The sequence below is a fragment of the Leptodactylus fuscus genome, chromosome 1 (genome assembly GCF_031893055.1).
Source record: "Leptodactylus fuscus isolate aLepFus1 chromosome 1, aLepFus1.hap2, whole genome shotgun sequence".
In the NCBI taxonomy this organism is placed as follows: Eukaryota; Metazoa; Chordata; class Amphibia; order Anura; family Leptodactylidae; genus Leptodactylus; species Leptodactylus fuscus.
Window position 1 is genome coordinate 344559254 of NC_134265.1, and position 20616 is coordinate 344579869.

General features: G+C 45.6%; 1 protein-coding gene across 1 annotated transcript; it reads right to left on the reverse strand.

Annotated features, from left to right (window-relative positions):
* Positions 1-1827: 1827 nt before the first annotated feature.
* On the reverse strand, positions 1828-16382 carry CLRN2 (clarin 2). Its single transcript, XM_075261626.1, has 3 exons — positions 16130-16382; positions 8200-8379; positions 1828-2093 (listed from the first exon to the last, which is right to left on the reverse strand). The coding sequence occupies exons 1-3, from the start codon at positions 16380-16382 to the stop codon at positions 1828-1830; spliced, it is 699 nt and encodes a 232-aa protein (XP_075117727.1).
* Between the last annotated feature and the right edge of the window lie 4234 nt (positions 16383-20616).

Here is a 20616-nt window from a genome sequence, read left to right on the forward strand (position 1 = left end):
TATCAAACACTCATCCCCTTTCTTGTGGACAGGGGGAAATTGTAGTTTGTGGATGAAATCCCAAACTTTTGTTATCGTATATACTCGAGTATAAGCCGACCCGAATATAAGCCGAGGCCCCTAATTTTACCACAAATAACTGGGAAAACTTATTGACTCGAGTATAAGCCGAGGGGGGGGGGAATGCAGCAGCTACTGGGAAATTTCAAAAATTAAAATAGTCGGAGTTTTTGGGTGCAGTAGTTGCTGAAAAATTTGGCTTATACTCGAGTATATACGGTAATTCTTAATATTTACAATTGTGGCAAATAAATGGAATTCTAACATTAGGGTTTACACCAGCACCTAGATCTCTGTTGTTCTGCTCTATTGTCTATAGTGGGGTCCGCCAGGTGTCTATCGGGTGTCAGCAGTATCAAAACTGAAAGTGGCAAAGAGAAAAGTCCCCTGTGTAGGACTTTTTTCTTCATTGATTTTCAGAGATTTTTGCAACAGAGTCTCCAACAGAGACTCAGTCACAGATGTGAACCCAGCCTAAGGGTACATTCACACTACCATTCATACAGTCCATTGCCCTGATCTGTCATACAATCAGAGCAATGGACTAAAGTACTGACAGAATGACTGAAACAGACCAAAGACAAATTATGGATGTTCAGTCCTTATAGAAGCAGTTACTGGACATATCCCCGGCAAAACAGAGCTTCATATATCAACAAAGAGCAGAAGAAGAATGGAAATAAGAAGGCTACAGACAGTGGCATAACTAGGAATGGCGGGCCCCCAAGGCGAACATTTAACATGGGGCCCCCTGCACACAGTATTATGCCCCATAGTGGCTTCTACACGCACTATTATGCCTGATAGTGGCCCTGCACACAGTATTATGCCCCATTGTGGACCAATTATTATACTCTGGGGCCTTTTCAGAGACCCAGGGCAGGTGGCAAAAATAACAAACACTAAAACGTATCTCTCACTGGCTCCGGCGCACTCCCGGCAGATCTCTTCAATGTTGGACCAGATATCACCTGACCAAGACCAGCATTGCAACACATAATGACGTTGGCTCGGGCCACGTGACGTCTATGACGTTACCAAACAGGCCCGAAGTCTGCTGGAGTGCAATAAATAACTAAGTATTTTTTAAGTTACCTCACCCCCTTCCCCCGGGGCCTCCGATCGTTATACTGGGGGCTCTGTTTGTGGGATTCGCGGGTCCGGGGCCTCACTTATTGACCCTGCTTCTACTCACAGCCACCACTGCTACCGCAGAAGCGGAAGCGCAAGCAGTCGTGAGCAGGAGCGAGGATCGGTAAGTAAACAGGGTCTGTTACCTGCTGGGGTTACTCCAGCAGGTAATAGCCTATTAAAGAAAAAAAGAACTCATCAGGGGCCCACCGGGCCCCCTAACGCCCCAGGCCCCCTGGCAGTGGCTGCTGATGCTACCTCGGTAGTTACGCCCCTGGCTACAGAATGAATGATGCAGAGTCAAAATGGAATGATGTCGGCTCCATGGTGAGGGAACTTCATGTATCTAGTTTTCATCATAAGACATTCTTCATATGTGTAGTAAAAAACATATTGTATACAGTATATACATGTCTGAGACTCGTTAGATTCATAGCACTGGATTAGGCCTCATCCTCTCAGGCTCAAAGCAAGACATCCATTGATATACGCAAGTTATGGAGAAGTAGCTGATCTACACGGAAGAGTCACTTGATACAAGCAAGTTTTTATTATATCTTCCATGGAGCTAATGTATCAAAAATGGAATATCAACTCCTATATCTCGCTGTAAAAAAAAAATGGGATCCCTTAGGACTAGTACATGATGTCCTCCGCAGTTACATTTGCCTCCTCAGTCTTCGTCTTAAATTTCGGAAGGCGGATCCTACTCGCTGCCATAAGCAGCATGTTAAAAGCATGAGTCGCTCCACTGGCCACACACAGCCAGAACGAGTCTTCATAGTGTTCTTCGAGAATGACGATTGTGAAGACATTTTCACGGAAGTTTGCAATCCTCTCAGTCAGCTGGTGAAGGTGGACGGCAGCAATGAAGCTGGTGACTGCGAACACAATGAAGAGACCTGCGAAATACAGTGTATAGTGCAGTATTAGAAATTCACATATCATTGGCACTACTACAAGAGTAGGAATAATATTCAGGATAGTACATACATGAAACAGGAGTAAGAATTAGGGTTGAGCGATCGTGTTCGGAAAAGATCGGATTCCGATCGGCGATTGATAAAATTTCACGATCGCGATCGGAATTCCGAACACGATCTTTTTAGGTGGGATCAAGATCGGTGATTATTTCCCACAATGCTTTGCTACTGGCCAAGCATTGTGGGAAAAGCTAACAATGTTAGCCATCACACTGAGTATACGCTCCGCTCATTCTGAGCGGAGTGTATACTCAGTGTGAAGAGTCTGCTGCAGTTCCATAGGAATGAATGGAAGCAGTCGGCACACAGCCTTAACCCCCTGTGCGCCGGCTGCCTCCATTCATTCTAATGGGAGACTAGCTAACATCTCTAGTGACTACTTACCTGCAGAGATGGCTGGTCCGGTGCCCGGTGTTCTTGTTCTTCTTCGCCTCGCTGCCCCCGCCTCCCAGATTAGTGTTAAAGAGCTAGGAAGAATGCGTGGCTTGTGGCTTAGGAGAGTGTGGGCGGGTACAGGGCGGGGAGACGTGACATCTCCCTGCCCTGTACCCACCCACACTTTCCTAACCTGGGAGGCGGGGGCAGCGAGGCGAAGAAGAACGAGAACACTGGGCAACGGACCAGCCATCTCTGCAGGTAAGTGGACACCAGGTGGGAATAAGTACCCAGAGTATTAAAAAAAAAATCCTCTGGCTACTTAGTGATTTAAAAAAATCACTACACAGCGTGGATTCTAACAATTAAAGCGTTCAATTGTTAGATTCCATGCTATATAGTGAATAGGATTGTTTTTAAAATCCGATCTCCGATTAGTAAAAAAAATCCCATTGACTTGCATTGGGATCGGAATTGGGATCGAGATCGGGTTCGAATGAAAAATGATCGGAAATTGGATTTCAAAATCGATCCTGAAAAGTCAAGATCGGCTCAACCCCAGTAATAATGATAAAAGATTTCACCATTATACTAGTCTCATCCAGGTATATTTTTTTTGACTATATGTGGCTGTTTACGTGAAAAGGGCCCAGATCGTCGATACTAATTATAGAGAAAATAGTCCAAAACATATTTGGGTAAAAAAATCACAATTTTGTTTTATGCAAAAATTTTATTTAAAAATATGTCAAGTTTACAAATTTGTTGAGACTTTTAAGAATTCGGACAATGTTACACCATAACCGTTACAATGATACCAAGAACTCCATATCGACAATGTGGGCCCTTTTCACATAAACAGCCACATATCATAAATGTATAAAGTAGGAACACCCCTTTAAAAATATAAGGGGACAGTCAAGGTGTTATATCTTCTGGTGATTTTTGTGACCAAAAGTGTTGCGAGAGAACTCATTTACATACCGGCAAGAACCGGGATTCCTACGGAACGACGGTGCGGAGAAGACAACGAAAGGTAGGAGAAGAATAGCCTTTCTTAAGGCTATTCCAATGTCTTAGAAAAAAATGTGTTTGAAAGATAGGATCCCTTTAAATGGATTATAGATTTATCATATGATAAACTCAATGAGTAAGTCTGGCTATAGATTTGCTGACACCCTAATTTACAATGATAGATTCTTATTTAAAAAGGACCATTCAACGGCTTCAACAAATCCAGCTCTTTGTGTTATTTAATGAACACCCCTCCACTGATTCTGGTGCAGTTGGAATTTTTTCTCTAGCCCCCCACCATTCCTGAGCAATCAATGCTGTTTTGGTGCCTGACATGCTATTTAGACTCTTTACTGTCAGGAGAGCGGTGTCAGGCTGCAGCAAACAAGGGGTGTGAGTCTGAGCTGTGACACTGGCTGCCTCTGATTGGAGATCTGAGTCACACCCCCTGCCTGACTCCGCCCTTCTTACGTTACAGAGCTTAAATAGCACATCAGGCACCAAAACTAACAGCCCTGATTGCTCAGGAATGGTGGGGGCTAGACAGAAAATTCCAACTGTGCTGGAATCAGTGAAGCTGTGATTATTAAAGGATATTAAGAACTTGAATTTTTGTAGGTGGTGAAAGGTCATCTTTAAAGGAATGTATCATCAAAGAATGATCTGTTTTTACATAAAATTTTTATGTTATATATTTTTAAAGAATTTTGGGTGATTTAATTTTTTACATTTTTGTGCAGTTTTCACTCTGGCCACTAAGCCTAATAATAGTCTGACACTTTCTGTTGTTTAGGAGATTTCTTTGCAGCAGTCACCTCATTATCAGCACCTGCAGGATTACAATGACAGGTATCATCTCTATATAGATAATAAAGGGACCACCATTCACTATAGGTGATGTCACATCTTATCTACTCCCTTTAAGTCAACTATAAGCAACAGGACATTGGTGTCAATCGTCTAGCAAATGTGGACACGTGCATGTACAATACTTCAATGCAGAAGCTACATCACTATGGACAACACATCTACAGGGTTGAGAAATGAGCACCGGGGCCGGTTGAGGTCAGCAATGAAAGATCTCAGCAGAATTGTTGTGACAATAATATAAATAGCCATACTTTCTTCTTATTTGGTCAGAGGTTCACCTTTATCTTAAAAGGGACCTCTCAACAGGTTTCGTGTTCTCTTTCTCACAAGCTGAGGCTTTCCAGTCAAGATGCATTAAGTGATAGCCAGGGAACAAGCATAAATAATTACAGATAGGTAAGGTAAGTTCCCGGTCTCAGGTAGACTGTCAAATACTGCGCTGTAAAGTCTGCCTGACATGGCACATCACAATTAAAGGGTGTCAATGTGTCAGTGGGTTATGTTCAGTATTGTAGCCAATGAAGATTTGCACACATAAGAGCACAGCCCATTGAACCAATTGCACACCCCTTTGTTTGCTAACAATGTGGCACCTGCATATGGGCGACCCTGCACATGTTCTCCCCAAGAAGAATGTAGATGGGTCTATCCATGGTTAAGCCTTCTATAATGGCCCCATAATGGCCACATTGCCTTCCACCCTTGTGTGTACCCCCCAGTGGCGTAAATAGGAATGGCGGGGCCCCGTGGCGAACTTTTGACATGGGGCCCCCCCCAACCGACACCGAAGACCTCGACCGACCCCCTCCTCCGCACTCTATTATGTCCCTTAGCATACCTCCCAACTTTTGAAGAACCGAAAGAGGGACAAAATGTGCGGCGCGCTATGCGCGCCGCGGCAAATTTAGCCCCACCCACTTTTGTGTTGACTCCGCCCACTCGTTAATTTTTCATGTGCCCGCACACAGTATAATCCTCCTATAGTCACCCGTAAATTATATGTCCCCCCTCTATCTCTCCCCCAGTTTCATATACACCCTTCATCTGCCCCCAGTTTCATGTCCCTCTTCCATCTCTGCCCCCAGATTCATGTCCCTCCATCTCTTCTCCCAGATTCATGTCCCCTCCATCTCTGCCCCCAGATTCATGTCCCACATCTCTGCCCCCAGATTCATGTCCCCTCCATCTCTGCCCCCAGATTCATGTCCCACATCTCTGCCCCCAGATTCATGTCCCTCCATCTCTGCCCCCAGATTCATGTCCCTCCATCTCTGCCCCCAGATTCATGTCCCCTCCATCTCTGCCCCCAGATTCATGTCCCTCCATCTCTGCCCCCAGATTCATGTCCCTCCATCTCTGCCCCCAGATTCATGTCCCTCCATCTCTGCCCCCAGATTCATGTCCCTCCATCTCTGCCCCCAGATTCATGTCCTATCCATCTCTGCCCCCAGATTCCTGTCCCTCCATCTCTGCCCCCAGATTCCTGTCCCTCCATCTCTGCCCCCAGATTCATGTCCCCCATCTCTGCCCCCAGATTCATGTCCCTCCATCTCTGCCCCCAGATTCATGTCCTCTCCATCTCTGCCCCCAGATTCATGTCCCCACATCTCTGCCCCCAGATTCATGTCCCCACATCTCTGCCCCCAGATTCATGTCCCACATCTCTGCCCCCAGATTCATGTCCCTCCATCTCTGCCCCCAGATTCATGTCCCTCCATCTCTGCCCCCAGATTCATGTCCCCCCTCCATCTCTGCCCCCAAATTCATGTCCTCTCCATCTCTGCCCCCAGATTCATGTCCCCCATCTCTGCCCCCAGATTCATGTCCCCCATCTCTGCCCTCAGATTCATGTCCTCTCCATCTCTGCCCCCAGATTCATGTCCCCCATCTCTGCCCCCAGATTCATGTCCTCTCCATCTCTGCCCCCAGATTCATGTCCCCCATCTCTGCCCCCAGATTCATGTCCCCCATCTCTGCCCCCAGTGTCATGCCGTCCTCTCCTTCATCTGCCCCCAGATTCACGTTCCACCTCCACATTAAACTTACCTTCTCCTCCGCTCCCTCGCCGCCTCTCTCGCTGACACATGCGGCTGAAGGAAGGAGCTGACACAGGTCAGCTCCTTGCTTCGCCGCTGCCCGCCTCTCTCGCTGACACATGCGGCTGAAGCTTCGCTGCTGCCGCCGGCTCCTGGCTTGTAGACGCGATGTACAAGCCAGGAGCCGGCAGCAGCGGTGAAGCGAGGAGCTGACACAGGTCAGCTCCTCGCTTCAGCTGCATGTGTCAGCGAGAGAGAGACGCAGCGGCGAAGCGAGCACGCGAGCAGCTTCAGCCGCGTGTGTCAGGGAGAGACGCGGGCAGCGGCGAAGCGAGAAGCTGACCTGTGTCAGCTCCTTCCTTCAGCCGCATGTGTGTTCAACTCAGATCTGCGTCCTCTGGACGCAGATCTGAGTTGAAATCGGGACATACCTCCCTCCAACCGGGACCGCGGGACATGTCACCCAAATCGGGACTGTCCCGCGGAAATCGGGACAGTTGGGAGGTATGCCTTAGTAAGCCCTGCACACAGAATTATGTCCCATAGTGTCCCCTGCACACAGTATTATAGCCCATAGTGTCCCCTGCACACTGTATTATAGCCCATAGTGTTCCCTGCACACTGTATTATAGCCCATAGTGTTCCCTGCACATACAAGTATCCCCCATAGTCGCCCCTGCACACAGTATTATGCCCCATAGTGGCACCTCCACACAGTATTATCCCCCATAGTGGCCCCTCCACACAGTATTATCCCCCATAGTGGCCCCTCCACACAGTATTATCCCCCATAGTGGCCCCTGCACACAGTATTATCCCCCATAGTGGCCCCTGTACACAGTATTATACCCCATAGTGGCTCCTGCACACAGTATTATCCCCCATAGTGGCCCCTGCACACAGTATTATGTCCCATAGTGGCCCCTGCACACAGTATTATGTCCCATAGTGGCCCCTGCACACAGTATTATCCCCCATAGTGGCCCTGTACACAGTATTATACCCCATAGTGGCTCCTGTACACAGTATTATCCCCCATAGTGGTCCCTGCACACAGTATTATCCCCCATAGTGGCCCCTGCACACAGTATTATCCCCCATAGTGGCCCCTGCACACAGTATTATCCCCCATAGTCGCCCCTGCACACAGTATTACAGCCCATAGTGGACACCCATAAACAATTATACTCTGGGGTCTTTTCAGACCCCAGAGTATAATAATTGGAGACCCGGGGGAAGAAAAACATAAAAAATTACTGTTACTTACCTGTCCCCCGGCTCCTACGCAGTCTTGACCGCTGTCGGCCCTCTTCTATGACGTCGGATGTCACATGACCCGGGAAGCAGGCTGGGTTCATGTGACATCAGAGACGTCAGACAATTTGGACGGAGGCCTGGCAGGATCGTGGAGAGGTAAGTAACTGTGTTTTTTATGTTCCCTTACCTCTCCCGTTCCGGCAATCATTATACTCGGGGGTCTGCAAAGACCCCTGAGTATAATGATAGCCTTTGTGGGGCCCACGGTGTCACTTACCGATCCCGGCCCAGCCAGGATCGGCAAGTGAATAGGGCCCGTAACGGCCTATTAAAAAAAAAAAAAAAAAACGCAGCGGTAGCGGTTGTCACCGGGCCCCCTAATGGCCCTGTGGCAGCCGCCTCCGCTGCCTCTATGGTAGTTATGCCACTGGTACCCCCTTACCCTTAAAAACAAAAAGGTCTTGTAACTTTACCTGCAATGAAATTCCAGAGACAAATACCCGCAGGACCCTTAATGGACCGATAAGGGACTTTCAGTGCGTTATATATGCAGAATCCAAAACTGATCAGAGCAAAAGCAATGGCTGTGCAGAGGAAGAGGATAATGAAGACATGGAGGGCGGTGTTCAGTGTTTTCACCATATCTGGAAATACTGTAAGGAGAAAACATAATAATGTTGCTATATGAATGGCATAATAATGGTTCCTAGAAATGACAGTACAAAAAAACTTGTGAAAAAAAAACACAGATGAAAATTTTTGTAATTACATTTTTGTAAGCAAAAGCTGAGATTGTAAAACATGTTGATAAATTGAGGTGCTCGGATATAATAATCCACTCAACCTTGTAGCTTCTACTTCAACAAAACTGGTACATTATGAACTGTATATGTATATATATAGTGAGAGAGTGAAGGGTGTAGTCTGGGAAGACAGGTATATTCCAGCCAGGCACCTAAAGGGTGTTTGGTAAAGACTCACACCAGGGAGGTCAGCTGATTAATCAGGCCCTAATAACAGTCTGAGTGTGAAGACTAGCAGGGTGGCATCACACTGACAGAGCTGACCTGTCCAGACCGGACCTCCAAAGCAGGTACTGTGCCACTCGTTGTTGTTGCCAAGGTGGGAGACTGGTAGCCAGTCTCCTGTATAGTCAGGGAAAAGTTTCCTTACGTTTAATTTAGTTTCTCAGCTGAGAAGGGTTTTGTTTTGTTTATCCTGTGACTTTGCAAAGCAGTGTATGCACTACAGGTGAATAAAGCCTCAACTGCTACAAGCATCTACCTGAGCAGTTCCCCACTATATATATATATATGTTGATGTATATACTTACACTGTGTTCCAAATTTTTATGCAAATAACATTTTCTCAATTTTACAAAAATGACATATATGAATTGCAGTCATTGTAATTTTCTAGTCATCAACTATTAGAGTACAATTGAAAGGTTTTTGAACAAACTGCCTTTGATAACAGTATATTTTAACAAAAAAATAAACACAAAGTGCACGTTCTAAATTATTATGCACAGCAGAGTTTTCAACCTTTTTATTTTTATAAAGAACAAAAAAATGGTCATTTGTGAAATTCTAAGCATTACCAGGTTATTACAAACTGAAATCAAACAGTTTTCAAGTCAAAACTTTCTTCTAGGTGATGTTACATTTGCACATCGGACCCCTTGTTCTAAAGGAGCTTCTGAACTCTCTTGTCCATTGAATTTGTCAGGGTTTGGATGGTTTTGGCTTCAATTGTTTTGCATGAGGACTGAATACCCTCCCAGAGCTGTTGCTTAGATGTGAACTGCCTCCCGCCATCATAGACACTCCTTTTGATGATGCTCCAGGGGTTCTCAATGGGGTTGAGGTCAGGGGAGCATGGGGGCCACACCATAAGTTTGTCCCCTTTTATGCCCATAGCAGCCAGAGATGCAGATGTGTTATTTGCAGCCTGAGACATTGGTGCATTATCATGCATGACAATGATCTTGCTGCGGATTGCATGGTTTGTTCTTCTTGAACCATGGCACGAAGTGCTGTTTGAGAAATTCCACATACATTATGGAGTTCATCTTTACCCCTTCAGGGATCCTAGAGGGGCTGACAATCTCCCCATGATTCCAGCCCAAAACATTACTCCACCTCCTCCTTGTTGGCGCCGTACCCGTATTTGCATGGGGTGTCCATCAACCAGCCATTCTCCACTCCATCCATCTGGACCATCGAGCGTTGCACGGCACTCCTTGGTGAACAAAACAGTTTTGAAGTCAGTCTTCATGTATTGTTTGGCCCACTGGAGCCGTTTCTGCTTGTGTGCAGGATAGAGGAGGTCAACAGGATGGCTTACGCACAGCTGCAAACCTCTGAAGGACCCTGCAACTTGTTCTTCAGGGGACGTTGGAGGCACCAGCAGCTTCAAAAACATGTCTGCTGCTATGACAAGGCATTTTTGCAGCTGCTCTTTTAACCTGACGTAATTTTATGTTGGAAAGAGTCCTCAATTTTCCCTTATCCGCACGCACACGTGTGTGCTGTGACTCAGCTACATACTTCTTGATTGTGTGATGATAACGATGAAGCGTCTTGGCAATGTTGGTTGTAGTCATTCCTTGACCTAAATACTCCACAATTTGTTGCTTCTCAGCAGCTGACACATCCTTTTTCTTTCCCATTTTGGCAGAAAATGTAGGCTGCTTAATAATGTGGGACAGCCTTCTTAAGTAGTCTTGCCTATAATTGGACACACCTGCCAAACTAATTAACACAGGCATGTGCAATTGCTCTCAGTGATATAAAGAACCCTGACACACATCACCATCAATGAGTTTAACTGACAAACAAAAAAATTCTTACCTTACTCAGCTTGAAATAGGCTAATGGCTCCGCCTCCCCTGTCGTTGTTAATGTCCTGTTTAGATTGACTGATGATATTCTGTAAATATGTTCCACATATACGGCGCTGGTTACAGCGTTGGGTTGAGGGGGGCGTGGTGTGTAACCGCGTCACTCCTGCATGCGTAATAGGATTGGATGATGTATGCGCATGCGCATTAGAGCCCAGAGAATCACAGGCGGCTTACTCAGGGGGCTTGGTCTGCATTAGACCTCCCAATTGGTGGATGACATCAGGGGAGGCGGAGCCATTAGCCTATTTCAAGCTGAGTAGTGGCGCGCTGACTCGCAGCTGTATACTAGTGCCGAGGGGGAGCGAGGTTGCTTTACTGGCTCTTCAAAACCTTTGCTAACATTATGCACCTCTGATGAATTGCTGCAAGAATTTGGCAGCTAAGAAACGCGTTGGTGGTTAATAATTGTATCGCCTAGTGACTACACGGATTCTAACACTGTGAGAGAGTGATTGGGTCCGTAGTTAGCTCTAGCTCTGGCAGGTTATGTGTATCTATGGTACTAGGGAGACGCTATTACTTAGGTTTCCCTGATCTTAGGAGGGAGGCTTTAATTATCACCCGCCTGAGTAGATCTGGATACAATGCTATGGGACTTAAAAACAGTGGGCTAATAAGCATTAGGGTTTAATAAACAATAACCAGTATGCTCCTATTAGTTTAGTCCCGCTCTAGCTGCAATAAATGACTGGTACTAACATTGCAGTGAAACCAATTGATATTTTGGAGTCCTAAAATAAATACAAGGATCGTTGCTACAGGTGTTTTTTGCCAGTCAGTATATATTTTAATCACTTACCTGTGCACAATATAAGTTGAAGGGTGTTTTCTATATTTTAACTTTTGATAATAATAAAGGTATTTTAGATTTTATATCCTCTTGGGGTGGATTTGGGACTTTTCCACAAAAAGTTTTTGCTTTATATTTTGAGGGTACTACCAAACTATTGGCTACCAATTTTTTGAGTGCTATACAGTCACAGCAAAGTGGATGGAATTCTAGTAAATCCCATTTCTACTTTGCGGGAAAATGTACCATCGCGGTTTTGGAAATTGCTGCATGTCAAACATATAAACGTATGGAAACGTTGGTATAATTGAAGCTAAAAGTCCATAGAGGAAACCTCTGCGAACTTTCTGTGCAAAGCGCTGTGGGAAGAACCACAGTGCTTTGCCACCGCATCTTTCCCATCGCGCTTTTTTGTTGCGGGACGCCAAGTGGCGCCTTAGCCTTTGATGGCATTTTTTAACTTTTGTTAGTGACAGACAAAAAGTGGCAATTCTGAATTTTTTTTTCACAGTTTTGAAGGACCTCGGCAGGGAGGTTGTTCCCACCATTTTGGAGAACTAATCACAGATCTTCTGTGGATGTCGCTTGCTCCATCCTTCTGTCTTCATGTAATCCCAGACAGACTGGATGATCAGGGCTCTCCTCCAACAAAAGGCAAAGGTCGCACCAAATATGGATGAGATTTAGATTTCTCTTTTCTTCATTCACTTCATTTTGTTAATTGACAAATATAAACTATTAACCCTTCTATTTTTGAAGCCTTCTCAGGCTGGGTTCACACCAGAAATTGAATTCGGTTCAGGGATTCTGTCCCCACTATAGTCTATGGGGTCAGCGGGTTTCCACGGGCAGCCACTTTGTAAAGGGATTGGGTTACCATTTTTCAAGTCCCCAAGCAGACCTGAAGAATGAAAAACCAAGCTCAAGTGTGCACCTAGAGTTACTCTGCAGCATTTTTTTCACACTTGCCTAAAACATTTGCACGGGGAGGCCACTTTTCAGTGTAAGTTTGGATTATTTGAGGTTTGTATATATATACATGACAACTGCAGTGACCATTTTGTCTGTGAATAAAGACTTGAATCTGCCTATAGTATTAATGATTTTCCAGATTTGCCCCTTTTGGTAACCGGCAGCCATAGTTCCAAGGGTGCAATTGCGCGCATGCGCAGTCGGCTCTACTAGTGTCTCACTAGTAGAAAGACGACGAAAGAAGAGGGGGATTAGCCAAAGATAGAAGCGTCACTGGAGCCTGTTCTCGAGCAGCAGTGGGGACGCCCCCATCGCATTTCCAGCGCTGGAGCCCGCCCCCCTCACTGCGAGAGAACTAATTTACATACCAGTAAAAAAACGGTATTTCTAAGGAACGGCGCGGCGGAGATCACATCAAAAGGTAAGCAACGAATAGCCTTTCTGAAGTCTATTCCGATGTCTTATCCACAAAAAAAGAGGTTTTAATGGTAGAATCCCTTTAATGAATACAGCAAATGGATAATGTAAATTGCTATGGCATAGGGATAATGTGTTTACAAGAAGGTCCATGAGAGTTGCACAAAAACTATCAGTACAAATTGTAGGTCTGATGGATGAGTCACATTCTCCAGGTTTATCATTCTCTAGATCTTTCCTTTCACGGTGCCAAATGCTGCCACCGTGCCCATTACCAAAAAGATAAGTGGCATTTAGATAGAAGAAGGGCCAGAAGTTATCAGTTAAGACATAGGACAGGCTAAGAATACCCAGACCTTCTAAAAATATTCTAATCAATTAGAAAACTGACCATTCACAAACATATAAGGCTGAGTTTTTTTAAATCTGATTCATCACAGGATCAGCTTGAACTATGTCTACAATGATGGATGCGGATGGAGCACATTCAGTGGCGTAACTAGGAAATAGTCCCCCTTCAACATAGATAATAGGCCTCACCCACACACAGCTAGACCCACAGGTGATAGTCCCCAGCCACATAGGTAATGGTGCATTCGCACAGCTAATAGTTCCCCTATACATAACAGTCCCCCCCTCCCCATATATGTAATAGTGTCCCCACAACAAGAGTTCCACTGCAGGTAATGGCCACCCTTCCCTCACACAGGTAAGGGAGTGAAGGGTGGCCATTACCCCACATACCATCCATCCTCTCCATCCCCAATACCATCCTCGTTTCCTCGCCGAAACCATAGCCGTCTGCACTGTGTGTCTTCTATTCTACTCCAGACTCCCCTACCTCCTACTCTGTGGCATTGATGGTTCTTTAAGTAGGGGACAGAGGAGTCGGAAGGATATAAAACAGACACACACACCGCCATGTGTCATGCTAACTAGAAGGTAAATTATACAATTCAATGCAGCAGGCAGCAATGGTGTCGTGAGGGGACTGTGGGCTCCAATGGCTTAGGGAGCGGGTCGCAAGTGCTTCCCCTGTGACCCTAATAGCTATGCCACTGCTCCTAAAACAAAAAAATAATGCAGGTCTTTAATAGGATGCAAATCAGCCTTCAGGTCCTCTGGGACGGGGCCTGATTTCCTAAATTTCTTTATAGAAACCTGAGATGCTGAAAACGACTTTCACAAGGGAAGACAATCTACTACAGAGCTGGAGACCTTGCAGCTGTCTGTAGGCAAATCTGGCAAATTAAGCTCCACCCCAATGCACTTTCTAGTACATTTGCATATTCATAAAAAAATTATTATCTCTGCATTGCTTCATCGATGAACCACAAAGATATATTTCCATACCCCATATATTTTACTGACAAGCATGCTAAGGTCTTCAGGCTTGGATGTCCCAATTCTTCCACCCCCCCTCCAAATGCATTTTAAGGGTGATGTATATGTCTACCATGTCTGATATACACCAAAAGTGAAAAAGACGTGTTGGACACCATCCATTGAAAGCGGAACTGTGGTTATATATGTTTGACTATACTGTATGACATGATGTTTCCTGGTACAGGTGCCAAATGTATACTGCAAACAGAATTTGATTGCACCCCAATCCAGCTTTCCCATGTGGAAGATAGACAATGGGCCCCCGAAGTCATCTGACCAAGTAGTGTTACCTTTGCAACCTCTATAAAACCATTGCTGGCTGCCATTTTGGCCTGCAGCTGTCACCTGTTCTGTTACCTAATGTATACAACAGACCAAGATAACTGAGGAGAACTATTGTTTCCCTTAATTTTTGGATTATATTTGTTAAAGGATATTTTACCACTAGTAATAGTTATCCACTATCCATGAGACAGAGGGTGAGGGCCTCACTGCTGGGGTCACGACTGCTATGACACCCAATAACAAGGATCTGTGAGTGCCCCATATAAGTGGATCGATGGAGCGCATACTTGGCCACTAGTCCATGTACTTGGTGGCCATAATATAACCTCAGGTGATTGGAGTCGTGTGCAGGCTGACCCAATGGACGGAATTGCCTGAAAATTTGTATGTGTGCTAATCAAGGCATGGGGAAACGGATGGCATGAAAAAAATTAAAAAAAATAATAAAATTTAATATGAAAACTCCCCACCAGGGGATAATGTCTGTCGATACTTGGGGATGTCCCATTTCGACCACCGACTAGCATGACTGTTCAATGTATGGTGAGCATGGTCATCCTATACAGAACGTGCTCGACGCTTGCGTGTAACGTCTCTGGTGAGATGCTGCGCACTTCTAACGTGATGTGGTCTTTGAGGTCAGGCAGGGTTTCGACATTCCCCCAATAAACACGCTCTTTCAAGTATCCCCACAACCAGAAATCACAAGGGGTGAGATCCGGAGAGCGCGGTGGCCACGCTGTAGGGAATGAGCGGCTCAAAATCCTGTCATCGGGAAAATGTGCACGAAGAGCGTTCTTCACAGGATTTGCGATGTGAGGAGGGGCTCCATCCTGCATGAAGGTGATCGTCTGCAGACACTGCCGCTGTTGGAGTTGGGGAACGCGACCACTATTTCCAGCATTGTCCGGTACCTCGCTGCTGTGACGGAACAGGTGGCAATTCCAGGTGGGCCCAAATCTTCGAAAAAAGAACGCTCCGATCATGAACGATGAGGTGAACCCACACCAAACGGTCACCTTGGGCAAATGCAGCGGAACCACCTCGAGCGCACGCGGGTTTTCGGTGGCCCATATGCGACAGTTCTGTGTGTTGACCGTTCCATTCAGGTAAAAATGCGCTTCGTCGCTCCACAGGATATTCCATGGCCAATTGGTATCCACTTCCACTCTGGCCAGAAACATTAATGCAAATGTCATGCGGGTGTCATTGTCACGAGGAAGCAGTTGGTGATGATTTTTAGGGTTGTTTTATTTATTTATTTTTCATTCCATCCGTTTCCCCATGCCTTGATTAGCACACATACAAATTTTCAGGAAATTTTCAGGCAATTCCGTCCATTGGGTCAGCCTGCACACGACTCCAAACATCTGAGGTTATATTATGGCCACCTTGTACTTCTAACTGATGGAGATCGCTGTTTCAGAAGTTCCATAGTCGTGGCCATCTATCTATTCACATGGGGCACTCAATGATGACTACTTTCATGATCCCACTGGTGGAACCCCCTGTAATCATACGCCTATACCTTATCCTGTGAATAGGCAACAAGTGCTATTAGTAGAGAAAACCCCTTTAAGCAGAAGGTTAGTATAGGAAATGACCTAGATATAGGAAATATTAACAATAACAATAACTGTATACTCACTCTTGAACGTGAAGCTTCGTTTCCCCAGTCCACACTGCCGTACTTTACCTCCCTCAAAAAGTCCGTAATAGATATTCCCAATAAACTTCACTAACTCTGGATCCGAGGCATTAACCAGATCAACTCCTGTCTGACACAGCGTCTTCCCAGTCATCCATTTTTGGGTTGCCATTGCAATAACGATCAGCAAGAATGACACGAAACTCAGCGCGGAAGCCAAGGAGAATAGAGTTTTCTTGAAGCACCCAGGCATTATAAAATGTTCAAGAAATCATCCCTGGCACAGCCATGCAGTAAGAGCGATGCGTGTTAGCAGTCAGACATGTGTGCACATCCCGGGGATATTCCATGGCGAGCTTTGTGTTCCTTGGCTTGAATGTGTGGATCAGGGATGATATGTAGTAACACAGGCTGTAGGCACAGGGGCATCTTGCAATGAAGATCTTCAGCAGACTGTAACAGTGGTGTAGGTTGAATCCTAGAGGCAGTAACTCTATCTCCAGGGCTCTGCTAGTGTTTCACCCGACCGCTGTATTGTCTCCGCTGTAAATACTCAGATGACAATTGCTATACAGCAGCTCCAGGACAACATTGCTTACCTGAAATTTTTTGTGAGTTCACATGAATATTGAAAAAAAAAATGTACAGTTTTACCGGGACATTCACATGTTCGATTTGTGTGATGGATCATGTGAACAGCTTATCAAAAAATAAGAGATGTCATTACATTTTATCAGATCACTTTACATACTCAAGTCTATGAGACTGCATGAAAAGAGATGCTACACGTATGCAAAATGGGTCGTGTGAAAACTGCCTTGTAGACCTCGGACCCATATCTGGGAGGCACACGCAAGTTCAGAACAGGGACCTGAGACCTGCATGTGTCATAAATTGTAAGCTCTTGCGGGCAGAGTCCTCTATCCCACTGTACCAGTTGGTCACTATTAGTATTGTACTTGTATTGTGTATTTTATACAGTCCTATGAAAAAGTTTGGGCACCCCTATTAATCTTAATTAGAGATGAGCGAACAGTGTTCTATCGAACTCATGTTCGATTGGATATTAGGCTGTTCGGCATGTTCGAATCGAATCGAACACCGCGTGGTAAAGTGCGCCATTACTCGATTCCCCTCCCACCTTCCCTGGCGCCTTTTTTGCTCCAATAACAGCGCAGGGTAGGTGGGACAGGAACTACGACACCGGTGACGTTGAGAAAAGTAGGCAAAACCCATTGGCTGCCGAAAACATGTGACCTCTAATTTAAAAGAACAGCGCCGCCCAGGTTCGCGTCATTCTGAGCTTGCAATTCACCGAGGACGGAGGTTTCCGTCCAGCTAGCTAGGGCTTAGATTCTGGGTAGGCAGGGACAGGCTAGGATAGGAAGGAGAAGACAACCAACAGCTCTTATAAGAGCTAAATTCCAGGGAGAAGCTTGTCAGTGTAACGTGGCACTGACGGGCTCAATCGCCGCAACCCAGCTTTCCCAGGATCCTGAATGGAATACACTGTCAGTGTATTCCCGTATACCCGATATATACCCCCGATACCCGTTCCAACGGTGTGCCCCCCCACCTTCACCCCAGAAATACCCTGCAAGTCCCCTAGCAATAGAATTGGGACTATATACACCCACTATTTTTGCTACTGCCATATAGTGCCATTGTCTGACTGGGAATTCAAAGAATATATTGGGGTTACGTGCACCCACAATTTTTACTACTGGTATACAGTGCCAGTTTCTGACTGGTAATTCAAAGAATATATTGGGGTTATAAATACCCTCATTTCTTGCTACTGGTATATAGTGCCATTGTCTGACTGGGAATTCAAAGAATATATTGGGGTTATAAATACCCTCATTTCTTGCTACTGCCATATAGTGCCAGTTTCTGACTGGGAATTCAAAGAATATATTGGGGTTACGTGCACCCACAATTTTTACTACTGGTATACAGTGCCAGTTTCTGACTGGTAATTCAAAGAATATATTGGGGTTATAAATACCCTCATTTCTTGCTACTGGTATATAGTGCCATTGTCTGACTGGGAATTCAAAGAATATATTGGGGTTACGTGCACCCACAATTTTTACTACTGGTATACAGTGCCAGTTTCTGACTGGGAATTCAAAGAATATATTGGGGTTACAAATACCCTCATTTCTTGCTACTGCCATATAGTGCCAGTTTCTGACTGGTAATTCAAAGAATATATTGGGGTTATAAATACCCTCATTTCTTGCTACTGGTATATAGTGCCATTGTCTGACTGGGAATTCAAAGAATATATTGGGAATACAAATACCCTCATTTCTTGCTACTGCCATATAGTGCCATTGTCTGACTGGGAATTCAAAGAATATATTGGGGTTACGTGCACCCACAATTTTTACTACTGGTATACAGTGCCAGTTTCTGACTGGGAATTCAAAGAATATATTGGGGTTACAAATACCCTCATTTCTTGCTACTGCCATATAGTGCCAGTTTCTGACTGGTAATTCAAAGAATATATTGGGGTTATAAATACCCTCATTTCTTGCTACTGGTATATAGTGCCATTGTCTGACTGGGAATTCAAAGAATATATTGGGGTTACGTGCACCCACAATTTTTACTACTGGTATACAGTGCCAGTTTCTGACTGGGAATTCAAAGAATATATTGGGGTTATGTGCACCCACAATTTTTACTACTGGTATACAGTGCCATTGTCTGACTGGGAATTCAAAGAATATATTGGGGTTACGTGCACCCACAATTTTTACTACTGGTATACAGTGCCATTGTCTGACTGGGAATTCAAAGAATATATTGGGGTTATAAATACCCTCATTTTTTGCTACTGGTATATAGTGCCATTGTCTGACTGGGAATTCAAAGAATATATTGGGGTTACGTGCACCCACAATTTTTACTACTGGTATACAGTGCCAGTTTCTGACTGGGAATTCAAAGAATATATTGGGGTTACAAATACCCTCATTTCTTGCTACTGCCATATAGTGCCAGTTTCTGACTGGTAATTCAAAGAATATATTGGGGTTACGTGCACCCACAATTTTTACTACTGGTATACAGTGCCAGTTTCTGACTGGGAATTCAAAGAATATATTGGGGTTACAAATACCCTCATTTCTTGCTACTGCCATATAGTGCCAGTTTCTGACTGGGAATTCAAAGAATATATTGGGGTTATAAATACCCTCATTTCTTGCTACTGGTATATAGTGCCATTGTCTGACTGGGAATTCAAAGAATATATTGGGGTTACGTGCACCCACAATTTTTACTACTGGTATATAGTGCCAATTTCTAACTGGGAATTCAAAATGCGCAAGGCTCCCGGAAAGGGACGTGGACGAGGCCGTGGGCGAGGTCGGGGGAATGGTTCTGGGGAGCAAGGTAGCAGTGAAGCCACAGGACGTCCCGTGCCTACTCCTGTGGGGCAGCAAGCATTGCGCCACTCCACAGTGCCAGGGTTGCTTGCCACATTAACTAAACTGCAGGGTACAAACCTTAGTAGGCCCGAGAACCAGGAACAGGTCTTGCAATGGCTGTCAGAGAACGCTTACAGCACATTGTCCAGCAGCCAGTCAGACTCTGCCTCCTCTCCTCCTATTACCCAACAGTCTTGTCCTCCTTCCTCCCAAAATTCCCAAGCTTCACAGAACAATAACCCCAACTGTCCCTGCTCCCCAGAGCTGTTCTCCGCTCCTTTCATTGTCCCTCAACCTGCCTCTCCACGTCACGATTCCACGAACCTAACAGAGGAGCATCTGTGTCCAGATGCTCAAACACTAGAGTCTCCTCCATCTCCGTTCGATTTGGTGGTGGATGACCAGCAACCCACCCTCATCGACGATGATGTGACGCAGTTGCCGTCAGGGCATCCAGTTGACCGGTGCATTGTGCGGGAGGAGGAGATGAGACAGGAGTTGGAAGAGGAAGTGGTGGATGATGAGGACACTGACCCGACCTGGACAGGGGGGATGTCAAGCGGGGAAAGTAGTGTGGATGTTGAGGCAAGTGCAGCACCAAAAAGGGTAGCTAGAGGCAGAGGCAGAGGTCAGCAGCTTAGGCGAAGCCAGGCCACACCCGGAATCTCCCAAGATGTTCCAGTTCGTACCCAGCCCCGAAAAACTCCCACCTCGAGGGCACGTTTCTCGAAGGTGTGGAGTTTTTTCAAGGAATGCGCCGAGGACAGATATAGTGTTGTCTGCACAATTTGCCTCTCGAAATTGATTAGGGGCTCTGAGAAGAGCAACCTGTCCACCACTTCAATGCGCCGTCATTTGGAATCCAAGCACTGGAATCAGTGGCAGGCAGCAACGGCAGGACAAAGGCCGCCTGCCGTTCACGCCCCTGCCACTGCCTCTGCCACTGCCACTGCTGACTGTGCTGGCGATGCACTCCAGAGGACGAGCCAGGACACCACTTCATCTGCCTCCGCCACTTTGTTGACTTCTCCCTCATCCTCCCCT